The 21,813-nt window shown below is 33.3% G+C and overlaps 1 protein-coding gene across 2 annotated transcripts in view; it reads right to left on the reverse strand.

Moving 5' to 3' along the window:
* kcnab2a (potassium voltage-gated channel subfamily A regulatory beta subunit 2a) overlaps nt 1-21,813 on the reverse strand; it is a 142,557-nt gene that overhangs the window by 86,483 nt on the left and 34,261 nt on the right. For both annotated transcript variants that reach the window (XM_073825595.1, XM_073825594.1), the window contains exons 2-3: nt 9,747-9,926; nt 6,082-6,123 (exon numbers count right to left, since the gene is read on the reverse strand). In XM_073825595.1, coding sequence (XP_073681696.1) covers nt 6,082-6,123; nt 9,747-9,823 — 119 coding nt within the window. In that variant the 5' untranslated portion in view covers nt 9,824-9,926. The remainder of the gene's footprint in view (nt 1-6,081; nt 6,124-9,746; nt 9,927-21,813) is intronic.

Here is a 21,813-nt window from a genome sequence, read left to right on the forward strand (position 1 = left end):
AAATACATGTTACATGTATTTTAAATAGTAAAAATATTTAAATAAAAAAATTTTTCTTAGTAAGCAGAGTATACTTCTTTAAAAACCATTAAAAATCTTACTTTGCAAAACCTTTTGAATGGTAGTGTACATTTTCACAATTAAACCAATTATTTAAAGCAAACAGCTGCAACTAAGAAAAAAAAGTCCTGCAGATCAGTCTAACTTAACTTGCATAATAATAAAATAATAAATAAACAAACAAAATTTATATTAATTTTTTTCATTAAAATATTGCTGAAATATATCATGAAAAACTGAAATGCTGGCTTCAACTAAAATAAAATACTACTTAAATTATTTTTAATAAAATGGAAAAAAAAACTAAATAAAAATATTAAACACTAAAAATGACAAAAGCACTTCAATTAAAATTAAAAGCTCATTCAAAATACTAATTAATACTATAATAGAAAGACAAAAACACTGATACAGATACTCCAGTTGAGTAGAAACAAAAGTACAGACACTATGCAACATTCAGAGATTTAATCGCTGTCAGTGTTAACACAACTTAACCCAGGATAGGAGAAAGTTATTTAATGTAAAAATAAACAAACAAGTAAATATACACATAAATGGATGCATAAAAAAACATAAGTCTTGTGACTGGTTTAACTCCAAGAAATATGCATTTACAGCATTACAGTCCAAACAAAAAATATATGATTCAGACCAAGCTTGGCTCTTTGCAAAACTGTCTGCATAGTTCACTTGTGCCGGAGGTTCTTTATCATAAGCCCGTATTGATCCTATGAATCTTGACTGAATGATGTACTGCAAAAACCACTCAACTGCAGAGTACTGATCCTCTATACGCCTGAGGAGCTATGAAGAGCTTCACTCAAATGAGTGATGACAAAAAACATCCCATGAACTAAAACAACTACATCTCAAAAGTACAACTTAATCAACTTAATAACAAGTGTAGCCATTTGAAAGAGTGTATCATGGGTAAGGAGAAAAGATAATAATTAAAGGAGTACATCCATGCCAGGCCATTATCGTGCAGAATAACACCCTAAAACAGACGGACTCATGCACACAGGTGGGCACTCGCACCAAAGACAAAATCAGCGCAATAACTCACCCGAGGTTTTGGAGGTCGGCTCATGAACAAGACTTATGAATGTCAATCTGCTCTTATAAACTCAGCAACCGGCAGCAATCCAGCGATCCACCCAAACTGGGAGTGTCTTGCATGCCAGCGTCTAAACCAATTAGTGAAGAAGAGAGCATCGCCCTCATCCTCCCACCCCGCCTTCGCCTTCAACTCCAGCTCCACTCCACCAAGGAAATCCATTTATGTCATTCGAGGGGGGAGCAATTTGTTTCTGCAAACCGCAGCAAATAATATCTGGTCTAAATTATTCACAGAAGCTTTTGCGCTAAAAGCTTTTGATTGTTGTTCCACATGAGATAATAGATAAAAGGCATTTTAGTGCACTAATAAGGCCTGTGCAAGCATGTGGATCTTCAGAAAAACACACACAGCCGTATTAGTAATAAAATCGACACGTTTTAGTAAAAATAAAAGTATAAATAGTTTACATTGATTATAAGAGAAAGAACTCATCTATGATATAAAATAAAAACGTTGGTGTATAAATGTCTCTTAGAATGAATTAATTGGTGTCATCAAATCTCTACAGTATTAAACAGTAGCATGTCCAACAAGACATGCATTTCTCAAACAGTAAATGAGCATCAAACCGCAATCATCAGTGTTCACACACGACAGCCTTTAGTCACTTCAACTCTGACCCCCACACATGAAACGATACTTGCGCATCCATCTTTAATGCACTAAATGAAAGTGAAGACATCAGAAAGAGAAGTTCAACAGCCAATGTTAAAAAATTCATCCTTAAAATCAATGAACCTCCCTTAGCGGAAATCACCGGATTCAATGCTCATAAAGAGCTAGAATATATATTGACTCATTAACTAAATGCGTTTTCCACGGTATATGCCAACGTACACCTTTTACTAGGACTAATGTTGGAAATGTTACAAATGAAATTATGACATTACATTATTCTTTATTCTGTTTAAAGATATAACTTCTATTTATTAACATTAATCATATATTTCATGCAATTTAACATAGGCCAATTTAACTTCAGTAAATGTATTGTGTGTGTTTTTTTGTTATACGTCTATATAATTTTAATTTAGATTTTAGTTATTTTAGTACCGCTTTAAAGGTGTGTAATATTAACAGACAGAAACTGAAATGGGTACTGCACTCTAATTTCAAAATGTTAAATATTGAAACAAAGATTGTTTCTCACATCCTTTCTCTGTAGACTCGGCACTCATGCAGGTTGCCAAATTGAGATTAATAAATGCAGCTGACAATGGAAAGCGTCAAGGTTTAATATGCAAGTTGATTTATTTGTGTTTTAATATTCTTTGTTCAGAGTTTTTTTAGATTGATTCAGAGGCTTTTTAGGTCGAGTAGAATCTGTCATTTCTGACCCAGTTCAATTGGCTGCAGTATGCTGTGTTTTCCGCCAAATGGCAACCCAGAATGTCAAAATCTTATTGGGTAAAATGGCAGTGGGCGGAGTCACACAGATCAAAACAAAAACAGACATTCCAACACAGAACACATTTTAAAATGGAGTAACTGGCAGCAGCATAGTTTTTCAGAAAAACAAGTATAGCATTCTTTCTTTATACCAAACATATAGCATGTTTATGTAGTCAAAAAAAGTACCTTTAAAATAAGATGCATCCTGTTTCATTTCAGTTTAATTTTATCTCAATGTTTTTAAAAGATGTCTGCTCACCAAACCTGCATTTATTTTTCAGTATAGTACAGCAACAACCGTAAAATTTTGAAATATTTTTACTATTTAAATGAACGGTTTTCAATTTGAATATATTTTAAAATGTAATTTATTCCTGTGATTTCAAAGCTGAATTTTTTGCATTCCTCCAGTCACATGAACCTTCAGAAATATTTCTAATATTCAGATTTTTTTTGTGATAAACAGGAAGTTCAAAGTAAATGTATCATCACTTTTGATCAATTTAAAGCATCCTTGTAGTGTAAGCATCCTTATAAATAGATAAATACTGATCGTTGGATCTTTCTATGCATCAAAGATTCCTTAAAAAATTTACTCAACCGTTTCAAATATTTATTATTATTATTAACATGTCTCAAACAGCAAATCATATTAGAATGATTTCTGAAGGATCACTGAAGACTGAAGTATTGATGCTGAAAATGTAGCTTTGATCACAGGAATAAATTACATTTTAAAATATATTCAAATAGAAAGCAGCCATTTTAAATAGTAAAAACATTTCACTATATTACTGCTTTTGCTGTATATTGGATCAAATTAATGCAGGCTTGGTGAGCAGAAAAGACTTCTTTAAAAACGTTAAAAACTTACTATTCAAAAACTTTTGACTTATAGTGCATTTACAAATGAACATTAACCTAGATAAATAAATACTGTTAAATAGTTGCTCATTCTTAATTCAAAATAGTCTATATCCTATAGTCTATGTGAATGACCTAAAACCTGTGAATTGATAGCATTTTTTATTATTCAAATAGATATTTTTCAGACCTCAGAAGCTCTGCAGAGTCTCACTGCATTATTCCAGTGTGTGCTGCAGTGAGGGGTGTGTCATTAAAGAGACGACTGCAGTAAGCAGAGGAGAAAATACAGCAGAGCAAACTCTGTATGGTACAACCAGTTTACTTTGAGTCTGTTAAAACACAGTGCACATTCAGTTCTTAGAGAGGCACTAGTCACTATACTCTCTTCATATTATGTGCTATATGTGTAGGAGCGAGTGCTATACACATTCAAACAGCAAAAGAATAACAAAACATTAGTATGCAAGACAATTAAAACCCACAAAAAACAACCCCTAACACACTCCAGCAGTGATTGAAATGAGGTAATCTTGCTTTCCCATCACTCCATCGGTGTGTTAGGGTGAAACATGGTGATCGATTCCTGTCAAGCGGATCTGGGTGACGCGACGTTAAAAGACTCGGAGCTTAAAAGGACAAAAATGTGCAAGGCTGTGAAATCAAAATTCAATAGAGTGCTCATTAGCTTCAAAGCCACGGAGTCAGGGGTTTTAAGAACCCATCAGCACAACAACTCCTTTTTTCAACCCATAAAAATATGATCCCTCACTAAAACAGGAAGAAAGTGCACTGCAGATGAGGGTAAAAGGGATGCGTTCAATCTGATCGCTAAAAGCAGCTGCTGCGTAAACCAGTTGCTTTCGAGTGAGCTCGTGCCATAGGCAGGGAGGATGCTGCAAATGCAACTGCAAAAAAATCTATTCCATTATAGTGTTCGGACAGATTGTTCAGATGTCATAAAGGCTTGACAGTTTTAGGCATACATACAACTTCTTAACTGAAGAGTTCTGCAATGGTGCAAACTAATGCACAACTATTTTTCTCCAGCACTCAAATTATTTCAGTGAATGGTCCAGTGGTACTGTCAGTGTTTTAGGCTATTTCTGCACTGTGATCATCACCATGAAACATATCCACTAATCATATTGATGTGTTTTATGGCTTTTATGGTTTGCTTTGTTACAACTGCAAGAACTTATTTAAGAAAATTACATAAAATTGTTTGAAAAATAAATAAGCAAATTGGCATAATCATTCCAGGAAATTAAACTATAAGAATTATTAGCTATATTATATATAATATAAAAGTTAAAAAAGTTCAATGATTTCTTGCTATTATTGCAAAAACAAACAAACAAACAAAAAACAAAATATATATAAATAAATAAATAAACAAATAAATAAATAATTAGCCTTAACTACTTTACTGTTTGGGGCGTGGGGAATTTCATTCCAGGAAATGAAATGAAATTGTAACAATTAATAGCTGTAATGGAAAGCTGAATGATTTCTGGCTATTATTGCAAAAATTAAACAAAATAAAAAAACAAACAAAAAAAATAAAAAAAAATAATGTACTTAAATTATTTTACTTTTCGGGGCACAAGGGATTCTTAAAAATAAATAAATAAATAAATTATATATCTCAGATAAACCTGCCTATAATGTGCACAGAATATATATATATATATATATATATATATATATATATAAAACATGATCAGTTAAAACCATAAAAAAATACTTATGACTTTAAAGGTTAAATAAAATATTTACTAAAATGATTGTACCTACATGCAAACAATTTTTTAATTTGGTTTAGTTTAAATTAATATACTAAAATAAACTAAAATAAAAATAAGTTACAAAAATAATACATTTTTTTCTTACATTTACAAAAAAAAGTAACAAATTAAAGTGAAAATTCAAAATTCAAAAGTCATTCAAACTATTAATAAAAACTGCACAGGGAAAGCCATGTTTTAAACAGAAAACGCACACTGTTGTAAACATCCAACCAAGTGTGAATGTGGAATGAAATCCGATTCCTCATATGAGATTACTGAACATTCACTGCGTCTCTGGGCTCGTGTTTGTCATGCTTTGAGTTTCAGAAGTGTTCCACAGCAAAGGAAACCTGAACTCCATGACTTACCTGCAACACTGTTTTAATTCTACATGGAGTGAAATTAAATCTAAGTGCATTGTGTTGGGGACTCTATTCTGGGAGCGTTATTCTTACACACATCAGAGCGATATCCAAAGAGCCGTCTCAACATCAACACACACAGATTACCAGCGAGATTAGATGTTTCCGCTGTATGCGAGCCATCCTTTTTTACAAGTTGTATAACAATATTAAGCACCAGCTAGCTAGTCTGGATGCATCTCAATGTAATTCTACATGTTGCTTTTATTATTTATGAGCTGTTAACAATTACAAGCAAACAACATTGTAATCGCATGTACTACGAATATAATTCTCTCGTGCTTTCAGTAGTGTAATGACTTAATCACACCGCTATCAGGAGCAGCTAAACTAAGAATGAACCCATGGCTCGAAAGTGCTTTCCAAAACAGATGAAAACGAGTGCAGTATCAGATGGCCATGGCTAATTAATCAGCAAACAAAGAGGTACCTGTAAAACTGCAGCTGCCGTTTTGGGCTCCCGTATCTCGCACTGAGGGCAGCGTGAAGGAGAGAAAGAAAGAGAGACAGAGACAAAGAGAGGAAAGCTTAATCTTACAGGCGAAAGGGGAAAGAACAGTGAGAGGGCATTAAACAAACACATGCACGTGCACACAGAATTATGCAGTACAGTATCAGCTTTAGAAGACACCAGTGAACATGAGCACAGAGAAATACATTTGACAAGAAAGAAATAACTTGAGAAATTGAAAAACTAAACACAATAAGATGACAGGAGTATGGTCAGCAGGGCCATTACTTGAAACTTTACACCTATTGCATTTCAGCTAGTTGCTATTTCTTATTTATATTTATTGAAACTTTATGAAAATAAACTTAAAATGAAATAAATTGAATAAAATTATACAGACAAAAAAAAAAAAAAAAGTCTAAAACTTTTACAAAACTGAAAATGGAAACAGAAATAACAAAAAAAAATTAGAATTAATTCCAAATATTATTAAAATTATAATAGCATTTTAACAATACTAAAATAACACTGATAGACCACAAAATAACACGACATAGAAACACAAACAATTTTCAGCAAAAATATTCAGCAAAAATCAAATAAAGGGATTACGTTTAGGACAATTTAGGCATCAGATCTAATCAAATCTAACATGTATATACTAAAATCCAAATCAGTTTTGTGTAGTCAAAAAAACATTATTTTGAATTAAGAACGATGCTAAAATAACAGCCAGACCACAAAACACCACATTAAAAACAATCAAACAAACAGCTATTTTTGTAATTCAGCAAAATAAATAAAATAAAATAAAAAATAAAGAAGGGATTACTTTTAGGACTATTCAGGCATCAGATGGCCTCAATTTTTGTCACAAAGTTTTGTGTAGTCATAAAGATTATTTTGAATGAAGAACGATACTTTAACACTGATAGTCAGACCACAAAATAACACCACATTAAAAAACAAACAAACAAAACAACTATTTTTGTAATTCAGCAAAAATAAATAAATAAATTTAAAATAATAAATTAATAAATTAAATTAAATTAAAAAATTAAAAAATAAAGAAGGGATTACATTTAGGACTATTCAGGCATCAGATGGCCTCAAATCTAACACATATATACTAAAATTTAAATCGGATTTGGTTAGTCAAAAACATTATTTTGAATGAAGAACAATACCAAAATAACACTGATAGCCAGACCACAAAAAACAAAACAAAAAAAAACAAAACAGCATTTTTTAATAATTCAGCAAAAAAAAAAAAAAAAAAAATGCATCACACAGCCTTTAACACATATGCTAAAAGCCAAATCAATTTTGTGTGGTCAAAACATTTTCAGGTAACAAACATCAAAAAGAAAGCAGCTCTAACGTTCAGTGAAAGCTTGAAATTATACTGCAGCTGGAAACAGACTTGCACCGCTACCTGCTGTTCAGAACTATAACTGCAAGCAAAACCCAAAGGCAATAAAAACACTAGGAGCCACAGAAGATCAGAGCAAATTCATCAGGAACTTTCCAGCAATGCTGAAATGAAGTCAGGGCTCTGATTAAGTGGGCTGCTGGGCATTACGCAAAGCACTTGACCACACTGGCCCTTTCCACTGGGAAGCCCTGCAGAACTGCTGCCTAAATCACTCAGTATGCTAGATGAACATTATTAAATCGCATAGGCCTATACAGAGAGCCTGCAGCAGGGATAAAGCAGCTTTTGAGCGGCGCAAACACATGTAATTCAGCAACAACTAATGTGGCTGGTGACGTAATCATGCTATCAATACAGCAGAATTATTAACTCTGGTAGTTTTTTTATATGCATGTAAAATTATTTCTTACTACATTGTGGCTCTCTCAGTCTGTGTTCTCGAAAACTTTGAGCTAGATCACACATTTCAGCAAGTGTTTGTCTGATTTGCGTTCATCTGTGTGTCACACTTCTCAGAATGTCCTACACAGTCACACAGAGTTTCTGAGACAGTGTGAGACTCCAAGCAATGAACCAAGCATATCTCTTTTAAATGGGATGTACTGAAACATTACCTAAGCCAGGAAAACTTAAATATACACAGCTCAGAGGAGACTTTAAATAAATGTGGGGTAACCAAGCACCAGTATAATTTACTACATGTATAATAAATAATAAAAAGCCCTTGGTCTTAACAACCATTAAATTTGCACTACTGTTTATTTATTATAATTTTTATTCAGCAAGGTCAGATTAAATTGATCAAATGTAACAGTAAAACATTTATAGTGTTACAAAAGATGATTAAATTCAAATAATTTTCTTTTTAACATTCATCAAAGAATGCTGAAACAATGTAGCACAGTTTACACAAAAATATTAAGCAGCACAACTGTTTTCAATATTGCTAATAATAATAATAATAATAATAATAATAATAATAATAATAATAATAATAATAATAATAGCTTCTTGAGCAGGAAATCATTATATTAAAATGATTTCTGAAGGATCAGATGACATTGAAGCCTGGAGTAATATGCAGGGTTCCCACTTTTCCCTGACTTTCACTGACTAAAAAGCTGAATTTCCATGACCTCTAATGAATGGATCCATCCATTTGTAAGCCTTATTTACTTGTTCACAGACATTTTAGCACAAAACACATATACACTACTTTTTTTTTTGCTTTTACCTGTTACATGCACCATTATATTTTTCTGTATTATTTCAACATTTATGGTTTTTATGCTTTCATGGATTTAACGCTCTGAAGAATTTTCTGTTTGTAATCAAGTTTGCAACAAACATAAATCCGTGATATTCCATGACTTGGACAACAATAAAATTCTTAGACTTTTAATGTCTGATATGGACACGGAGCGCCTGACATTTTTTCAGCTGGCTGAAAAAAACCTCTTTGGTAGACACACGTTATTGAATATTTATTGTTAGGCATATGGCCTATGAGTTTTTTTGCACTTACGCAATATACTGGAGCCAGACCTGAGAAAGTAGAATAGAATATTCCACTGCATATGAATTTGCATATCTGTAATTCATAGGCAGGGATTATGCTAATTGTGAATGAGCGCCCTATTTAATGATTGGAATTCATTAACATACAGGTTTAACTGTCAAATCGGATGTTTACGAAGCGTTTGTGAATCTGGAGTAGTTTTTTTTGGATAGGTCTGTTATATGTGTAAATTACTCAGAATTTACTCAGATATTTACACAAGTTTTATAAATGAGGTCCATCGATTTGCTACAGGAGACCTTTATTCACTCCCTGGAGCAGTGTAAGCATTTTTTAATGGATGAACATGCTTTATTGTGACAAGAAACACCTGCCCATTGCCAAAACAGAGCTTGGAAAAGCCAGGATAATAATTATTATATAACTTAGATTGGATTCGTCTGAAAGAAGGAAGTCATATACACCTAGGATGCCTTGAGGATGAGTAAATAATGGGATAATTTTCATTTTTGGGTGAACTGACCTTTTATTTTATGGTATCTGCAGTGAGAATGAAGTCAAACAATAAACTAAACCACAAATAAACACGAATGATGCAACAGCACAGTCTGAGGTTCACAGCGCCTACGTCAGAGCAGCTGGTTAGGTGTGAATGCAAGTGTGTTTGTGTGTGTGAGACTGCGTACAAACCTGTAGACCATGCCTGGGGAGCCTGTCTGTCTAAGAGAGAGGCGGGCGGGAGAGTCTGTGGTCGATTCGGGATACATGGGGAACGGGAGAGTGGGGGGTATGGCCAGGCTGCCGAGGGGTGTCTCTCTCTCTCTCTCTCTCCTGTCAACAGACTCGTCTGTCTCTCACCTCACAGGACCTCTGAAACACACATAAGCGCAGATGAGCAAATGCTGGAGTGCATTACATATACGAGACAAACCTGAGCAGCGCCGCAGTGCTGCAAAAGCACTGCATAAATGCATTAACCCCACTAGAGGGCGCTTCTGCACAACAATAATAATGATCATCATGATGAGTAGAACTTGGGCAATACACCAAACAGAGTGAAAAAAAAAGACATCCATAAAAATATATAATATTGAACATCCAACTCACTTTTTATTTAAATCTATAGAAGTTATGACTGTTCATGTTACAATTGTGTAAAGTTACACATTCAGAGCAGAGTATCAAATGGCATTTACATAAAAACAACTGTTACAAAACAGTGTTGTTTTGTTTAGTATGTATCTGTGTTTTTAAGACTAAAATAAGAGCTGCTAATATGAACACACATCATGTTAGATCCACGGTTTACAGAAAGTGTGAAAGACTGGAAAGACACCCTTGCTAGGGTGGTACTAAAAGGCACCGTTCCTAATGCATTATGAAAGAGTATGTACCCATAACGCAAGCCAGAAATATAATGACAGAGAGAAGAAAGGAAGAAAATGACAGACAGAAAGGGAACAAGGTTTGTGCATAAGGTCGGAAGAGAGAGAGGAAAGTCCTGTGATAATACACAGAAAAAAATAGATGGAGAATGAGGGGAAAAAGGTAGTGCACTAATGTTACTAAAGACAACCGATGTGAAAAAATTGCATACTGAAGTATGCACTGCATTTACAGTATGTTATATAAGTATGCATGTGTAGTATAAATAAAATACAGATGTGCAACATCCAGCATGTTGCTAATGTCATGTGACCTACAAAATCAGTCACCATTTAAAAATCTCCACCATTTATAAATCTAACGACAACTATTTTTTCCTGCTACAGTAAGCACCCATCAGATGACTATATCATTCTGTTATTTTTATTACATACTTGTGGCATACTATATCGCAGTAGGCATGTTCAGGGATTATATTCTGCACCCAAACGACTCAAAATGTTACCAAATACATGCATTCAATTACAAACTCACTACATGACACAATCATAACCAGACAGTCTCAATCAACCCCCATTGAAGAACGATACATTTCATTATTAAAAGGACATAAACTTCAGACACAGATATCTGCAGTCATTTAAATGTAAATGGGCACACAGACTCAGACTGTGCTGTTATCTGCCTTCTCTTCTTCTCTTTCTATGATTCCACAAATTACACACAGCACATGACTAATCAAAAGCACAAAACAACGTCTGTCTCTGCTAACACTGGCTGGCTGCATTTGACCGTAAGTGTCTAATCACTCCCTCACACATAATAGCAAGTGTTTGCTTCTTTAAAATGTGTTATGAATGTTAATGTTTAACGTAAATAATTCTCAAAATAATGTGTCCATAATAATTCACAGTAAAAAAATTTTTTCCTGCATATGCGTGATGGAACAAAACACTAGGATAAAACATGTAATTTGTTCAAATATATCTGTGGATTAGTTTGAATGCAGACTATTAGACTTGCCACTATCTATGGTATAATCAGTAATAATCAGCAATAATGCAGAAAAAAAAAAAACCATAAAAATTGAAATATTGCTTTAAAACATACAAACAAATATAAAATATTATAAACAAATATAAAATATTAGAAAGGGGGAAAAAAGAAACAGTGCTTTATGTTTTTAATGAATGTTAATGAATGTTTTCTGGACAAGAATAGTGAGTTACTTCATTTGTCTTAAAATACGCTAATTTATAATTTTCTTTTATAAAAGTTGTTACTTTTATTTTAAATGTTTACAACATCTGAATACAAAAATCACAACTGTGTGTATCATTAACAGTGCTCAAAACTAAAAAGAAATATTCTGACAACTAACACTAATCTGTTATTACTTGCGCATAAAAATTACATGGTAGATGCATAATACTGAGCTAACAACAGTTCAATATAAAGTTACCAAAAGTGAGCCGTCCAATACCTGAGAAGTATATGATGATTTGTGTCTTTTATGATTAGCCCAAAAATGTACATGTAATGTTACAGAAAGCACAAAAAGATGAGCATTTCAGAATGTTAAAAAAAAACTTCTAGAATGTTCACATTCTTGCAAAAGCAAAATCTTTGAAAAGTGCAAAATTACTACAAAAACTTCTGTATTAAATGTTTTACAATTCAATGACAGAAGTTCTAAAATTTACCTAACCTAAATATAAAAAAAAATAATATAAAAATATAATATATCAAATGGCATATATATATATATATATATATATATATATATATATATATATATATATATATTAGGGGTGGGCATAGATTAATTTTTTTAATCTAGATTAATCTAGATTAAATCTTGGAATTAATCTAGATTAATCTAGATTAAAATGGCTAATTTGAATTCTGCTGAAGGCATTCAGAATATGTGTGCTACCCAAATAATGACTAAAAGTAAGTCTTTGAGAATGGATCATAAAGCTCATAAAGCTGTTCTATGATAATTTGTTGATGAAAATAAATTATGTTCAATTAGATGTACTTGTGTTTACTAACTAACTAACAATGAAATTATTTTTTCTACCTATTAGATTGTGGTTTTTTTAACGTCAACACCTACCCAGCCCATTACATGTTACACCGTACTTTTATTTTGACAGGTTGCCGTGACGTTTCTGTGTCATACAGTATGATATGATGCTAGTTTTCTCAAATGAAACGGTAAAAGTGACACTCACAGCAGTTTGGGAGATTAAGTTTATCTGTTCATGTGAGATTAAAAAAAAGCCAAAAATTACCGGGAGCGTCACGTGTGTTTCAGTATGCGTGTAGTAAAAGCTCGTCTCCGCCATGCATACATACAGCAGGCAAACGGAACATTTCAGATTCATATTAAAACGGTCTTTTTGCATTTCAGTTTTCACATACACTAGTCCATATCGCGATTTGAATTAAGTGACTGACCAACATTAGATTTATGAATCCAAAAAACGACGAATTTACGTGGCATTTCGCGCTATAGTAGATTCGGTTTTCATGAATGGAGGACGACGCGATCCTGTCTGTGTTTTGGCGGAAGAGACGTAAACGCGTGACCATATTCGGTATACATCCGCGTTAAACTATCAAGGTGAAAGTCATCATAGCTTGCGTAGTTTAGACCCAGCTCCCAACCCAAATATGAGAATAGATTAACGGCGATATTTTTTTTATCGCACGATAAGAGTTTCGCGTTAACGCAGCACGTTAACGCCGATAACGGCCCACCACTAATATATATATATATATATATATTATATAAATATCAAATTTGTGTTACACTGTTATTTTAATTATATATGGAATTTGAAAATAAATAAATAATAAAAAGCAAAAAAGAAAGTTTATATTCAAATATTCAAAAAAATAAAATAAAATAAAAATAAAAATAAATCAAAAAATAGATCAAGAATGAGTTTAGAATCAAAACGTGATTGCCAGAATTGGAATCAGCTGGATCAGAATGATCTGGATTAGGAAATCCCATGCTTTGCTCTCCAGGATCAGGTAATCCATCTACTTTTCTGCTGGTTTTACAAAAATGTGATGAAAAACAAATAATATGTTTCACTCAGAAAAGTTTTGCATTGCATTCACACACACACAAAAAAACTTTAACTGGTTCATCTCTGATGCTTGTGCTAATGTAGTTTACAAACAGTGATTTAAGAAAAAAAAAAAAACATTTTCAATTAAATACGGTACTTTTGTTTAAAATTGACAGCTGTTTGGGGATCATTATATGGCAACAAAATATCTTTTTAATTTTATTGTAAGCTATGCTGTATTTTTGGACCAGTTTTAATGTTTTATTACATTTCTGTTCCCGAAATCTACTCTTTCACTGGGATCAGTATAATCCAGATTTTTATCCCAACCCTACTAAAACAAACTGAAAATTGGTTTTGATTGATCCAGATTGAAACCAAGATTGGATTTTGTGATCTAATTTGATTTCAGAATCTATTTTTTCCTTCGAACAACTCATTTTCAAGATTTGGTCCATCCGATAGCCGAAATCGAATCTGAATACTTTTGAACAACCGACCCCAGGTGCCAGATTCCCACTCGAACAAGTTTGGTAAAACTCTGACCTGCAATAAAAACATTGCAGTGTTTCAAGAAATCTTGCAAACTCAAAATCTACTGTGACTGGTTTTAAAAGAGCAGCTTATTTCCAAAACCTGCTTACATAGACAACTGTCCTCTAAGGTGGACTAAAAGATATGTTTTCTTTGTTACAAAGATGTCACGTAACCTACACTCAAATTACAGCCTACTTCATTGAAATATTCATAAATGGCAAATACATTTCAGCTTAGTCACATGCAAACTTCTTTCATGTTTCCACTGACCGTTTTAGTGCATTAAGCAGCTTCCTCCGCACAGGGCCAGGCAGGTAGGAGGGTGAAATGCAGAGTTTCCAAACTGGAGGAGTTTATTGGCCCTCATGAGGTTCTAATGAACACCTTTGCATTTAACACACACATATATATACACCCACATATCAGCATCTTTCATGGCCACCTCTCATTTTAACACTCATTACTCTTACATGAAGGACACAGTAAAGAACACATCATTGTGTGCTTCTGTACTGCTTATCAAGGTGACTTTCCCTCCCATCAATCTCCACATACCATCGGTCTGACACTGGGAATAAGGTCTTTCCATTTCCCAAAGACTCATTTTACGCTGTCTGCCCCCCTCTTTCCATCATGCTAAGCGGCAAAGGTTGGATGGATGTGTCTCGTGAGAGATGGGCACTGTATGCAGTGTTGTAAAGAAGAGGAAAGGGTCACACATCAGTGGAGTAACTGCGAGAAGTCATCAGGAGAAGCACAAGGTGACCGTAAACGTTAGTCCTCATTAGCCCGGGCTGCCAGAGTGCTCATGTTGCAAATAATGTTGTTCAGGTGGGCTATATATAGACCACCTTCAATACAATGATACCAGGCTTTGTGTACATATATAAAACAGCATAAACTGCTGATACAGCACAACAAAGATCCTAATGATACCCAAGTCCACACTCAAACCAGGGTTATCATCATTAACTAAAATTGAAACTATTAAAAAAAAATACTTGCACTACCAGTCAAAAGTTCTTGAACTAAGATTTTTAAATGTTTTTTAAAGACGTCTCTTCTGCTCACTAAGCCTGAAGTTTTTTGATCCAAAATACAGCAGAAGCAGAAATATTGTGAAATATTTTTACTACTTAAAATAACTGCTTTCTATTTGAATATATTTTAAAATGTAATTTATTCCTGTGATCAAAGCTACATTTTCAGCATCATTACTCCAGTCTTCAGCATCACATGATCCTTCAGAAATCATTTGAATATGCTGATTTGCTGTCCAAGAAACATTTTTATTATATTATCAACATTTAAAACAATATTTCTTTTCAGCATTCTTTGATGAATAGAAAGATTCAAAGATCAGCATTTATCTGAAATAAAAAAACACTAACTTTATGCCATATACCACTCTAAACCATTCTTTTGGGAAAGAAATGATAGAAATGAATACTTTTATTAAGCACGGATGCTTTAAATTGATCAAAAGTGACAATAAAGACATGTATAATGTTACAAAGAAAAACTTTAAAGAAGAGACTTCTTTAAAATACATTAAAAAAATCGTACTGTTCAAAACTTTTGACTGGGAGTGTATAAATAAAGTATATTATTAAACATGAACTAAAATAAAATATTAAAAAAAAAATAACAGATTGTTACCAAAGCTAAAACTTTATAATAAAAACAATATAGACCTATAAAGGCAATACTAAACATGACAAAAACACAAAATTACTCAAACTAGAATCTAAAACTGAAAATATAACAGTAAAATTCAATTCACAATATTAACAAAAACTAAAAAAAATACCAATGACATTACAATAACAATGATCCAAAATAATAAAAGTTTTTTTTTTAAATCTCATTGCTCTTAAGTCTTTATTTATCTACTAGTAGCTAAATGCATCAGATTTAAAAACTGTATTGTGAAAAAAAACGATTAAATCAACATTCTTGACTAGTTAAACTCATTCTTATTTAATATACAAAACAATCACATTTATATAAAATCCAAATACAAGCATTTATCTTTCCTAAAAGCATCTGAAACTGCCAAAAAGCCATAAATCTCCATTGAAAACCCAGCGCATTTAAAAACAATGCTGCTTTATTGGACCCCACGGACCACAAGTCATTTAGTTCCCCACAAGGGCACATCCATCATACTTGAGCACCTGAAAAGAAATTGTGATTGTTTTAAAGGTACAGTTCTTCTAAAAATGAAAATTTTGTCATTTACTCACCCTTGTTGTTACAAAGCTGTATCAGTTCATTGCATTTGTGTGAACATAAAAGATGATATTTTAAAGAATGCTGGTAATATTTTTTCTACTATGAAAGTCAATGGCTACCAGCAACTGTTTGGTTACCCATTTCACTTTCTTAAAAATATGTGATACAGGTAAACTGATACCGGTTTACAACAATTTCAAGGTGAGTAAATTGCAGAATTTTCCTTTTTAGGTGAACTTTAAGGTCTGATGCCCAAATAAAAAAAGGCTTTACTGCTCACTGTGAACAGGCAAATTTACTAGATACAGGAAAAATGGTAGAGAGAGGATAAAAAAGAAAAAATTAAATGAACAAACTCTGCTCATGGTCTTCTAATTCAAAAGGCATTTAACTGCATTTCAGGAATAAAAAAATCTTAGAGGAAAGCATTGCTGTGAACATCTATTGTTCTTTGCATAAATATGGTTTTGAAGTCCTGATCAAACCTCATATGCAAGAATGAGAATAAATGCTAGTTTCTTCTGGCAGCTCATTATTGCTAAAGGGATACAGTGAGGTGGCTGCTGGTATCGTGAGAGCTGGAATACTGCAGTGCTGCGAAAAGAGAGCAGACTCGAGCTTTGAAAGTTGTAGCATGGCTTGTGTTCAGATTTGCTGCTCTAATGGCCAGACCCAAGCAAGGTGCACTCAGCAGATTACAGCAACTGTGTGCTTTACACAGAAGAGAACACAAAGTGACTCTCTGCTTCCATATCCATGTGTGAGAGAAATGTGAGGAAGCTGCTGGTGTAAGGGAAGCAGTAAGTACTTGACAGAGAACAGAGGTACAATGAGGACATGCTAGATTCGGAGTATGAAGGACACTTTTGACTATGGATGAGCTGGTGTTTTTTGACCTAGTGAGACGGACATTTTTGATTAGATTTGAAAGTATGGTGATTGAAAAGTCAATAGAGTGCATGAAAACAGAACCACATGACTGCAAAGGTCAGCTGACTCAGCATGCATGCAACAGCCTGATGGTGGTTCTCCATGTTGAGACACACAAAGGGTGTGCCAGACGAAAGAAAGGTCACCAGAGGAACTCCTGCCTTGATGGAGAAGTGGTCCCAGCTGCGTGGATGACACAATCACCAAAGGGACTCGTTCCGTATTTGCGGGAATAGGAATTGTTAGAGCAAAATAGTGTGAGGCTGTCGCCATAGAAGTGCCAAACAAACCGTGTACTACTGTCACCTACATGATAACTTCCCAGCAGGGCTCTGGGAAATGTCCAACAATGTAATACAGTTATAAGCCAGACACTACAGGTGCAAAATGAAAAATGTTTATAGAAATAATTTCTAACACATAAATAAATAAATAATGAATAGATGTGTAACTGAAACAAAACGGTTTAAATTTCAAAACGAAAATGGCCAAAATTCCTTACGATTCCAATAATTACGATTCCTATTAAGTTAAAAATGGATGTAGGAATAGGAATATTTTTTCCCATATCTTATGATATCAATAGGATATTCATCTTCTATTAAAATAGATTGACTAATCAATCGATCTATCAATCTATCAATCCATCCATCCATCCTTCATTACCTGTCTGTTTACAATTAAACCCCACAGAAAGGCCATTTTTTCTTTTTTTTTTTCAAACAAAAACACAGATCAGTACAAATTAAAACATTAAAATTAATCTTGGTTTTATAAAAAGAATATAAATTTTAAAAAAGTATATTAGTGAGCCCATGTCTGTTGTAATTGTTTCCAAATAACATTTTATTTTTTTCCCAAATTAATTTTTTTCCATCTGAATGCTTTATTTTAATTTTTCTACAGTTTTAAATTGAAAAACATTAATCAAAAAGCATGTCTAATTAATTGAAATCATGAAACCTGCACAATTATTAATATAATTGGATTCCAAGATTCTGTCCGTGTTTTCCACAATCAGGGAAAACATAGGGTCTTATTTTAGTATAGGAATATATGTCAATTTTTTTTTTACTTTTATTTTAGAAGTTTGTTGTGAAGATCTTTCGGTCTCAGTGCAAAATTGACAGTAGTTTCTCAAATGAAATGGTGAAAATCTTTTGGAATGACTCACAGCTTTTATGCTGTTAGATTAATCTATATAAAGTAAAATGTCTAGAGCCTATCATCGTTATCAACAGAAATTTTATTTGCGATCTCAATATGATAGTTTAACCTAGACAATTTCTTGATTAGTTTAAAGGACGAGTTCACTCCATAACTAACATTCCCTGATTTACTTACCCCCCCCCCCCCATGTCATCCAAAAAAAAAAAAAAAAAAAAAAAAATTATATTTATATATATATATATATATATATATATATATATATATAATAAAAAATAAATAAATATATAAATATATGTATATATATATTTTTTTTTTAATATATGTAATATATATGTATATATATATTTTTTTTTTAGAAAACAGCTGATCGTTTTGCTAGATAAGACCTTTATTCCTCGGCTGGGATCATGTAGAGACGTTTGAAGCTGCATTGAAACTGCAATTTGATGTCCACTATATGAAGAAAAATCCTGGAATGTTTTCCTCAAAAACCTTAATTTCTTTTCGGCTGAAGAAAGAAAGAAAGACATAAGCATCTTGGATGACATGGGGGTTAATAAATTATCAGGAAATTTTAATTCTGGAGTGAACTACTCCTTTAAACATGTCTTGGATGGTCTTACATCATATTTGGCCCATAAGATGCACTGTCTGCAAAAAGCAACTAGTCACATCACAAAGTCACTTCTCTTTGAAAAGAGCTAATATTCTGTCTTTGTCTGTGTACACCTCCCACACACCATACAAAAGAGAGAGAGAAAAAAAAAGGTTACAAAGTCAAGTGCTGGTATCACTTGATAATAGGAATAATAGGAACAGCACCGGTCTGCAGCACAGACAACTACCTGGGGAGGACAACGCTCAAAAACATTTATGCAGCAGCCTGATTATAATGAAAATATGCCACAAAAACACCATTGTCTTTCTTTTGAACAGTATAGACTGAAAAAAAAAGAAAGCAGATCAAAAATATTTTATTGTTATAAAATGTTTTAGCATGAATTATTTGACTGCATAAAAACAACTTAATTATTTCAAACTTATTCTTAAAAGTAGCCTTATGAAACATTTTTTTCCCCTAAGAAATTCTGTTATGCATTTACATTTTTCTGGCATAAAACACTAATTTCATTCATCTTTTAATAACTGAAAATTAAACAAACTGTATTTTTTGGCAAACAAAGTTGATTTACTATTAAAATTAAAACATGGCGGCACCGATAGCCTTGTGGGCAGCGCGCCGACATACAGCGCCGTTACGCTCCGAGCGTCCTGTGTTCGAATCCCGACTCGAGGACCTTTCCCGCCCCCATCTCTCTCCCACTTCGCTTCCCGTCAATTCTGATCTGTCCTATCAAAATAAAGGCAAAAAAAAGGCTTAAAAATATTTTTCAATAAATTTAGTAGTAGTAGTAGTAGTAGTAGTAGTAGTAGTAGACTTAAAAATAAATGCCCTTTAAAAGGTTCTTCACAGCGATGCCATAGAAGAACCATTTTTGGTTGCACAAAAAACCATTCAGTCAAATGATTTTTAAAAAAAACATCTGTTCCTTACCTTTTTATAATCTGAAGAACCTTATTTCGCCACAAAGAACCTTTTGTGAAACAGAAAGGTTCTTCAGATGTTAAAGGTTCTTTATGACACCATTTAGACAAAAAGGTTCTTCTATGGCATCGTGAAGCATAGGGCTGGACCAGAATATTGGAATATTGGAATATTCGTTCGGTGGGTTGGCATTCGATTTTAAAATTTGAGATTCGAATAGTCGTTTTTTTTTTTTTTCATACACTTTGCATCCTCCGCGAAACGGTTCTCATTCGCGCTTAAATGAATGAAGAAGATCAGGCTGCTGCGCCACTAACACAGAAACAGCAAAAAAAAAAAAAAAAAAAGAGAGAGAGAGACAGAGAGAGTGAGAAATTGAGTAATATTTAAGAGACACTATAAATTACAGTCGGACCCACTTGAATGGTTGAAGCAAAACTAGGGCTGTGACTGTCGTAATGACAACCGCGCCTCTGCATTTAAATGCACGCAGTAAGCTGGCCGCAAAGCTCCAGCAAGAATAATTACCATGAATGTGTCGGGGAAAAGTAAGGACATATTTGAATTATTTATTAATGAACTAGTATTTGACAAAAAAGATGAAGTGGACGACCCTGATGCCATTTGCTCATTGGACTCGCCTTTAATACCTAAATGCATATGCATTAGGCCTATAGCTAAAGGAAGAGTTTTGTTTTCGATTTAAAATTATTTTTTTATAGTTTCGGATGATATATTAGTCTTACCTTTATGAGCAAAAATGAAGTTTCACATAGCGCTGGCTGGCGCTTCATGTTCTGCAAAGCGTGCTTATATCTGGGTTTTAATTGAAATCGTGATGACTTGGTCGTTACTTTAAAAGACAAAAACTTAAATTTAACAAATAAAAAGTGTTCCAAATATATTTCTAAATTAACTTTATAAACTACATAAACGAAAATAAATGTAATCACTTTGCTATTAAAAACAACAGCTGTGCAATGGGGAAGAGAAAGAGAAAACAGACCGGTTCCAGTCAGACTCGGGCCAGTAATTCTGATGAGCTGTCGGAGAAGGTCCGGGCAAAGTTTTAGTAATGTTTGCAACGAATGTTTGTTTAATAGCCGATTTAACATTCTTATTTAGGCTAGATTCATATTTAAATGTATAATTTATTTGATTTATTTTAGCGTTTTGTAGGCTGATTGTTCACTGACTGAAGTGCTCAAATAAACACGCACCTTTGTTAAAAATGTTTGGGCCTCATTTATTTTGGGTTTCAAAATAATATACTTAGGCTATGTATTTTATATAGGCTTATATACACAAACGTTATATATAATGTGTATATATTTATTAATAAATCATTTAGATATGAATAATTTATTTATAGGCTATATAAACACCGCGCCATTTTTTTCGTTCTTCTTTTTTAAACAGCCTACCCTTTACGGTGCCATAATTACTGTGCTAATTTCTGATTTGGGAGTGATTTATTTGTTAAAAAATGTTAGGCTACCTTATTAAAAGTATTGCACTTAACAGACCTGTGTGTTTTGTATCACTAGCGCGGTTTCCGTTCATGAAGCATATAAGCTCTGCCTGCGTGAGGCGCGCCGCATCCAACTAGCAATGTTCTATTACAATTTATTAATTCTGAACGTGTGGTGTGTCCATATTACACCAACATGCAACACGGCACTCCCTTGGGTCCACAGCAAAAATCGTTTGAATGTACTGTTCTCGATATAATAAAAATGCAATCAGAAAGGCATACAGAGATTCCTGCCTTTATTAGAGAGAAGAATATGTTCAGCCCCTCCCACCGAAGCTTCGAATATTCGATGTTTATTACTACCGAAGCTTCGAAGCTCAAAAAATGGTATTC

Source organism: Garra rufa, chromosome 20, assembly GCF_049309525.1.
Source record: "Garra rufa chromosome 20, GarRuf1.0, whole genome shotgun sequence".
NCBI classification, from domain to species: Eukaryota; Metazoa; Chordata; class Actinopteri; order Cypriniformes; family Cyprinidae; genus Garra; species Garra rufa.